The 8,966-nt window shown below is 42.6% G+C and overlaps 1 protein-coding gene across 1 annotated transcript in view; it reads left to right on the top strand.

Annotated features, from left to right (window-relative positions):
- The first annotated feature begins 391 nt into the window (after positions 1-391).
- Positions 392-8,966, top strand: part of LOC142743299 (protein DGCR6-like) — a 33,048-nt gene continuing 24,473 nt past the window's right edge. Inside the window, exons 1-3 of the mRNA XM_075853934.1 lie at positions 392-604; positions 3,736-3,896; positions 5,674-5,774. Of these exons, the coding sequence (XP_075710049.1) occupies positions 495-604; positions 3,736-3,896; positions 5,674-5,774 (372 nt within the window). The 5' untranslated portion in view covers positions 392-494. The remainder of the gene's footprint in view (positions 605-3,735; positions 3,897-5,673; positions 5,775-8,966) is intronic.

Raw genomic sequence — 8,966 nt, 5'->3', positions numbered from 1 at the left:
GTATCGAAGTCCAAATTCTGGTATCGTGACATCCCTAGTCCCTTTATTACATTCATAAGACTTATGGGGGCTATGAACATGGGTTGGCTAAACCAGATTATCCCTTAAAGGGGAACATTTAATCTACTCAGAAACGATCATAACTACTAACTTGTAAAAACTGCGCAGCCACCTAAGCTCAGCAGACATTTTACTGAGAGGGTTAAGCGTATTTCTACCCTTCCTCCTAGCTGAATCTCGTAATACACGGGTTCTACGTGGATTTACTGACGTAATATACCGGAGACTTCTAGTCACAAACCCTAAACGTTTCTACATATTATGAGAACAACCGCACGTCCCCCTCAACCGTACACCGCGCGACACCGGAAGTGACGTGATTCTATAACCAGAAAACACGGCTGCAGTTCTCACGTGACTGCTGGGGATTGTCACATGACTAGCAGCATATCTTCACATGATGTTGACGTCCCCCTGGCGGTGGTACAGCTGACATGGCTGCTTACCTGGGGATGTATGGGGAGCCGAGCGACATAGCCCAGCAGCAGGAGCGGCACTATCACCTCCTGTCCGAGCTGCAGAGCCTCGTCAAAGATTTACCAAGGTATAAACAACGTAGGGCTGGTGCTTCCATCTGTGTTCACTGTTTACTCCCCGTTAGTAACGTTACTAGTGGTTTACCGGGAAACACGCCATTGCACCAAGACTGCCACAATGTCCAGAGGTATTTAGCTCGTATCTCTAGCAACTTTATTATATATCGCAGTGACTTGTGAGTTAGATCCCCCTGACCTATTGCGCTATAGGGCTCTGTGAACCGCACTGCCCTCCCCCATAAATATTTCACTACCTCCGTAACGCCAATTATTTTGATGCCTTATAGCGAATGCGTTGTACGCCTCTATTAAAATGAATGTTGCTCCGAAAACCTGTCACCAATGTCCAAAGGGATCGTTGCCTTTTCCTTTGATTGGGCGCTGTCTAATACCACACTCCTCTTGCGCTGCCCAGAAGCTTTCTCAACACAGAGACTACATTGTGGGCCTCCGTTTCTCTCCGAGTGGCCAATAGTGGCTACTACATCCCAGACCGTTTGTGTGTCGTGGACCAAATTCTACTGTTCAGGGAAAGTGACTACTAAATTTTTGGCTTTACTTGCCTGTGATGGGACAGTTCACTCCGGCTGCTATGTATTAAAGGTATCTACCCGCATTTATGAAGACTGGTGTAGTTGGAGCGTTATGTGCCTTTAAAAGGTGCAAGTTTCTAATAAATTTGGCGTGTTTTGAACCCTCTGACAGCTACGTTTTTCTTTCTGATCTGTCAGATATTTATGCTGCCCTGTCTGAGGATAATATAAAGTAGTGACAGACGCTGATTTCAGCAATGTGTCACTTAGTGCAGTAGCTTGGGAGAATTAACATGTTATACGTGCATCTGGTGGTGATGCAGGGATAGAGTCCAATGATATGCATGCAGTAACTGGAGAAATGTGTCAATCAGCAGCTGGAGGGCATTGGCATTGCCAGTCACGAAAGTATAAGCTGTAAATTCTCACAAGCTACTGTGCATTATCGAATGGGAAACTGCTGAAATCAGCATGCTTGTCACTACTTTATGCTGCCAGACCGCTTAAATATCTGACAGATCCGGGTTGTCCCGACCTTTGCATTTTTATTTAATCATGTAGAAAACATTGTTTTAAAGGGTAAATCAACTTTTAAAAAACTTTTGACATGTCAGAAGTTTTGATTGGTGGGGGTCCGAGCACCGAGACACCCATCGATCGCTAAAACAAAGCAACAGAAGTGTTCAGGTGAGCACTGTGCTGCTTAGTTTCTGATTGTCTTTCCTTGGAGTACTTTCTTTGTTACGGTTTCTGTGGTAGTTACAGCAGAGGAAGCGTAATCTTGCGAGATTACGCTGTAGATGACAGTTTACAACGAGATTGAGCTTCCTCTGCAGTAAGTACCACAGACAGAGTAACGAAGTGCAGAGATTGTGAATAGACATCCCGTGGAATGTCTATTCACTGTCTAAACACTTCAGTATTGTTAATGTGTTAGTATAAGACAGCACATAAGGATCTAGCAGGATCCCTATGCGCTGAGTAAATGAATGGAGAGGAGTGCATGAGGCTGATTGGTCACTCATTGGTCAGCGTCATACACTCCTCTGTACAACGCCCACTTGGTCTAAAGTAAAAACACGCCCACTTGGGCATTAAGCAACTCATTAGCATAAATCTAAAATCGCTAATAAAGTGTTGAATACAGATAGTTTTTTTTAACCATAAAAAGCACTGCTGTCACCTACATTATAGGAGGGAAAGAAAAGACGTCACCTGTAAGTCATTGGATGTAACTGCACGGTCTTCGCTCTCCACTGTGTAGAACTGGTAACATTATTAGGTGCTGCATTATTTAGAGGTATGGGGGGGGGGGGGTACAAAAACATATGTTTGGGGGTTTGTGCCCATGATCTTTTTAGACCCAAACAACGCCTATGGCTACTTGTGCTTCACTAATGGGTCACTTTTGAGACCCAGCAATGCCGCTGAAAATTACGGGGGAGTCGTAAAAAGAAGTTGCTAAGAGGGAGGGGGCCCAAGCAGAACTTGCGCACCAGGGCTCAAGAGCCTTTAGCTATGCACCTGCAATCCTCTATTCTGTAGTCATTCAGAAAAGCAGCGCTCATCACGAGCCTGCACAGTTTTAAAGTTAGATCTCTCCGCCGGCTATATAAAAGTGCAATGGAAAGCAGATTTTCAGGCAGCAGCGTCTGTATATACTAGCTTCAGACACTCACTGTGCACACGCCAATGAATGAGGCACCTACAATGTTCTACTGGAGGAAGGCTTCAGAGAAATACAGCCAATGAATGAGGCACCTACAATGTTCTACTGGAGGAAGGCTTCAGAGAAATATGGCCAATGAATGAGGCACCTACAATGTTCTACTGGAGGAAGGCTTCAGAGAAATATGGCCAATGAATGAGGCACCTACAATGTTCTACTGGAGGAAGGCTTCAGAGAAATACAGCCAATGAATGAGGCACCTACAATGTTCTACTGGAGGAAGGCTTCAGAGAAATATGGCCAATGAATGAGGCACCTACAATGTTCTACTGGAGGAAGGCTTCAGAGAAATACAGCCAATGAATGAGGCACCTACAATGTTCTACTGGAGGAAGGCTTCAGAGAAATACGGCCAATGAATGAGGCACCTACAATGTTCTACTGGAGGAAGGCTTCAGAGAAATACGGCCAATGAATGAGGCACCTACAATGTTCTACTGGAGGAAGGCTTCAGAGAAATACGGCCAATGAATGAGGCACCTACAATGTTCTACTGGAGGAAGGCTTCAGAGAAATATAGCCAATGAATGAGGCACCTACAATGTTCTACTGGAGGAAGGCTTCAGAGAAATATGGCCGATGAATGAGGCAAATGGAAGACCACGTTTATTCTTCATAGTGAAACCCACCTGTAGCTAGGATGAATATTTTGAGGGAAGAATTTCTAAAAGTGGCTTCTCCTCTCATTTGTCTCCGTGTGTACCTGATGTCTGCTTTTTAGATCGGCTCCATTAGGGCACAGCTAAGTCTGAAGAAAATGGCAAGTAAGCCATACCCGTGAGTAGTGACTTCCACAACTCCATGTCTGATTTACTAGTAGAATTGTTATCCTATGTCATGTCTTCTAATGCTTATCACTGTAATCTTTTTCTTCCAGCTCTTTTCAGCAGCGTCTGTCTTACACCACTCTCAGTGATTTGGCCCTGGCACTCATTGATGGCACCGTCTTTGAGATTGTTCAAGGTTTGTTGGAGATCCAGCATTTGACGGAAAAAAACCTATATAACCAGCGTGTAAAGTTGCATGCAGAACACAGAGGTAAAGAACAAGTATAGATGTTTGGGTCTTTATCACTGACGCATTACACTACACTTTACAGACCATTTGTGGCTTGTCAAATCTCTGATGTAAAATTTCTAACACTATGACTGATGCCATAAGCCACATGCTAAAATCGTGAAAGTACAGTTTTTTTCACCTTTTTATAAGGCCTAGAAATGTTGAACTAGTGTTTGTAAAGGTCTGACCTCATCTGTGTATTCTTCTTGAATTTAAAGACATTCCACTCTGGAATGGAGTTTTCCATGCACAGACATAACGTATCTACTACTTCTATATGCATTTGTACATATCCATAGTATTTAAGGACTTATTCCCCACTTATTTGTCCCCCTGGATTCTACGTTGATTCTTCTGCTTCCTGATACTGATTTGAGATAGAGGTATGTGTGTGTGTGTGTGTGTGTATATATATATATATATATATATATATATACACCTCTAAGCCCAGCAGCGTGTGGGAGCAAGCTATGAGGATCAGACCAAAGTTCCAAATACACAGAAATCTAAAAAATGAGCAGCAACTCCAAGGATTCAGGTGAAAAAAATGGGTACTTTATTGCCCGTGCAATGTTTCTGCTCCGTCCACTAGAGCCTTTCCCAAGCTTGTCAGCTCAGCAGAATGCAGGGTGAAGAAAGGAGAACAAGCCTCCTGGCACTCCGCTATAAAAATTGTGAACGTTGGAGGATACGATGGGAAACCAATAATGAAGTAACCTTCGTGATCACATCCTTCTTCTCTTTCAATTCAAAATGTTCTTAATATTTTAGGGGATATGTAAAAATTGTCCTCACTTCCTGTGGATAGGTCATCAATATGAAAAATTGTCCCATGCCTTTAAGGAAGAGAAAGGTCTAAGATGTCTAGCAAGATTTGCCAAATTTATCATACAGCGTGCGCCACGGTGATCAATTCTGTGCATTTTCTGCTTGCCTGGTCTAGTTTAAATCTGTCACACAGGGGTACATGTGCTGCAAGAAAAAACAAAGCAAATTTGAGAGCATGCTGCAGATTTTCAAATCCGCAACCTACCTTCTATGCTGCAAAGTCTTTCTGGATTGGTGCACACTGTGTGTTTTTCCAATAGAAGATAGTCCGGACACTGCATTTGTTTACCAGCATTCATGACTGCTGGAATCTGGTTACTTTGGGCAGCCTCCACTATTCTGCTGATTTCGCTAGTTAAACATTACTTTTAGAAAGACTTAGAATCCCTGTTAATAAAATCTGGTACATTCTTGATCCCACAGCACTCCGTGTTTCAAGGGTGCGTGAGTAGGCTTCCACGCCAACGTATAAAAAAAATGGGAACTCCGCACTCCAAGGTATTATGCAATAAGTGCTATTTTATTTCACATATAGCGAAAAGTAGTAATCCAAAATTAGGTATAACGTTTCGGTCTATACATTCGACTTTCTTCAGACATGGATTATGTCCGTGGATATTCGGCACTTGCGACCTCAGTCGCTGTTAGGTAATGGCGTCATTATCCACGGACGTAATCGGTGTCTGAAGAAGGTCGAATGTATAGACCGAAACGTTATACCTAATTTTCGATGACTACTTTTTCGCTATATGTGAAATAAAATATCACTTATTGCATAATACCTTGTTAATAAAATCTATTTCTGCTGCTGATTTGCTGCATGCAAATTACATGCAGATTTTGAAGTAAATCTGCATCAATTCTGCAGCCTGTGAATTCACCCTAACCGTACCAATTCCTAAAAATATTTTTTCTCCTCTTTGTAAAGGGTTAAAACAGGATCTTCTCAAGAAGCATAAAGAGGCTCGGCAATCATGTAAAGCACATAATATACCTGTACTTCGATCCACCCAGCAGAGGGAGCTAGAGGCAAGTACAGCATGCTGTGTTTGTGACCTTGTATTGAGTGTTTGGATAAATATCTGGATTGGTTCTGTTTGTTGTATATGGGGCTTGTCTGAGCTTTTTCTTTTAGGCCCTGTTTACGTGGAGTTTTTTGCAGGCAGAAAATTCTGCCCGTAAAAATAGGCTCCAGTTTATTTTTAGGCGATGTTCACATGGAGTATTTTGCCGAGTTTTTTGACGTGGAAACCGCGTCGCAAAAACGGCCCTAAAATGCCTCCCATTGATTTCAATGGGGGGCGTCGGCGTCTTTTTCCCGACATGCCCGATCTTCGGGCGTTTACGCCTCTGACCTCCCATTGACTTCAATGGGAGGCAGAGAAGGCGTATTTCGCTGTGTTTTATGCCCGCGGCGCTCAATGGCCACGGGCGAAAATCGGCGTGCAGGGAGAGAAAAATCTCCCTCAAACTTCCAAACTGAATTTTGAAACAGATATTCCTCCTGCAAAATACTCCGTGTGAACATAGCCTTAAGTGGTTTTGCACCACAGGTGATTCTTGACCCATGTGTTTGTTTGTTTTTTTGTTTTTCTTTACATCTTCAACAGTAAAAGGAAAAAACCGTGAGCAGTTTTTGCCATAAAACGCGTCAAAACTCTGTGGCCGTTCGCTGCGATTTTTTTCCGTCTCCCATTTATTTCAGTGGGGTTTTTGAGTTGGAAAATGCCTCAAGATAGGGCATGTCGCTTTTTCCCGCGAGTATTTGCGCTCGCGGTAAAAAAACAAAAACCTCCATCTTCCATTGAAATCAATGGGAGGCAGTTTCGGACATTCTTTGCTGAAATGAACCACAACAAAAAAAAAACTAAAAAAAAAAAAACTGTGAACAGGGCCTTAGTGGTTTGTAAAAAAAAATATGTATTTGTTTTGATTTTACTGTAGAAATAAAATAATTCTGCCTGGCAGAAGGCACAACTCTTACTAAAAGATACTACGGATTCTTCTGTTTCCCCCAGGACTCCGTTATGGAATAATCCATGGCTGCCTCACCTGGTGTCCCTGCCGGGAGCGATGATGTGGGCTGGGGTAGGGGTTCGATTTTTAGGCCAAATATACTCTGTAGACAGCGAGTTTGTCTCCTTTTCTGAGCTAGAGGAGAGATTTGGGGTCTCGAGAGTTTTTATTTTTATTTTTTATCATTATCTCCAGTTGAGACATGCCTGCTTGGCTCAGTTTGGTTCTGTTATGCCAGCTTTGGGGTTTTCCGGATTGGAGGACCTACTCTGCACCCCAGACCTTCCTAAGACCCTTACTCAGACGTATGCCCTGTTGCTGTCCTCTGTAAAATGTCCATTTGATAGGGCGTACCTGGGGTGGAAGAGAGATATCCCTGATCTGTCGGAGGAGGAGTGGAGGGAGATGGAGCTTTCCTTCTTTGATTCCGTAGTTAGTGCTCGAGACTTTTTAATACAATCACGGTTTTTACACAGAATTTACTATACTCCGGTTAGACTTCAGAGAATTGGGGCCTCTGGGTCGGACAGCTGTTTTTGGTGTCAGTCGGATGTTGGCACGTACCTCCACTGTGTATGGTCCTGACCTAGGATTTCACTATTCTGGTCAAGGGTTGTAGAGTTTCTGCATGACAACTTTGAGTTTCCCCGGGTTCTCTCGCCACAGGTGTGCCTCTTGGGCATTATGAATGAGTTAGTACAAGGCTATTATGACAAAATCTTTTTCCGATTTGTTTTGTTCTGTGCACGGAAGGTTATAATTATGGAATGGAAGGCCACGGTGTGTCTTAGTATAGAACATTGGTTACAACTGGTAAATAAGTATATACCGTTATATCAGAAATTATACATTAGCAGAGGGTGTCCTGACAAATTCGGGAAGATATGGGCTAGATGGATGGAGATTTCGGACACTGTTGTCTGATAGATAGGAGTGAGTGAAGTGTAACTGGTTGTCTGTTTTGGCAATAATGGCGGTCAAATGTTGATCCTATTTTCTTAATACACTTATATGCACCGGTGATCCGTTACGTTTTCATGTGGGCTTTTGCACTGTAATTGTATTTTTCTATATGATTGTCATTGCCAACTAGTGCGGTTGGTTGGTCAGTATGTTATGTATGTTTTTGTGCGCAATTTTGCGCTTTTGTACATTTGTATTTTGAGAAAAACCTTTTAAAAAAAGAAATAAAATAATTCAAAAGCTAAAAGTTATATAGAGCTTAAAGGGGTATTCCAGACAGAAAAATTTTGGATCAGTGGAGGTCCAACTGGTGGGACGCCACCGATTGCTAGAAAGGGGTCCTCTGCTTTCACAGGTGAAACTAATTGAAAGAACTTGTTTCACCTGTAGAGGCCATGCAGCCATAAACTGCACCGCAAAACCACTGTAAAACGTGTGCAGAATGGAAGAAACTGGGTTTGAGCCTCCAAAATAGTTTTTATGGTCTTACAAAAAGGGCTTCCTTGCCATTTGATTATAGGGGGGGTTTGAAAGACACCTATGGGCAAAAAAGGCAGTTAACGTCCTTAGAAGGGCATGGGAATCCAGGGCAGCTTATTTCAAACCTAATGTTGCAGCCACCTGTATGGCTAGAACCCTTATTCTGTGGCTAGAGCAGTTTGAAGCCCATATTAGAGGGAAGTCTACTAGGCATAAAACTCTCCCTACGATTCAAAAGGCAGTAGATTTCATTGCAGATGCCTCGGCAGATTCAGCTAGGTTAAGGCCTTTTACACTGGCCAATCATCGGACAAACCAGCGTTCATATAATGCTTGTTCCCGATAATTGCCCTGTGTAATCCAATCAGGGCAACAATCAGCCGATGAACGAGAAAATGCCCGTTCATCGGCTGATCTGCATTGTTTTAAATGGGCAAAATATCACTGTCGGCAGCACATCTCCCTCTTTAACCCCTTAGTGTCTAAGCCTGTTTTGGCCTTGTGGACACAGCCGATTTTTGCAAATCTGACGTGTTACTTTATGTGGTAATAACTCCGGAATGCTTTTACCTATCCAAGCGATTCTGAGATTGTTTTCTCGTGACATGTTGTACTTTATGATACTGAAAAAATTTGGTCGTTAAATTCAATATTTATTTGTAAAAAACACAAATTTAGAGAAAACTTGCAAAAATCTGCATTTTTCTAAATTGTAATGTATCTGCTTGTAAAACAGACAGTAATACCGCACAAAATATTTAC

This window comes from Rhinoderma darwinii, chromosome 1 (genome assembly GCF_050947455.1).
Source record: "Rhinoderma darwinii isolate aRhiDar2 chromosome 1, aRhiDar2.hap1, whole genome shotgun sequence".
Classification (NCBI taxonomy): Eukaryota; Metazoa; Chordata; class Amphibia; order Anura; family Rhinodermatidae; genus Rhinoderma; species Rhinoderma darwinii.
Note: the sequence above shows the minus strand (reverse complement) of the source record. Positions and strands in the feature narration are given on the sequence as shown.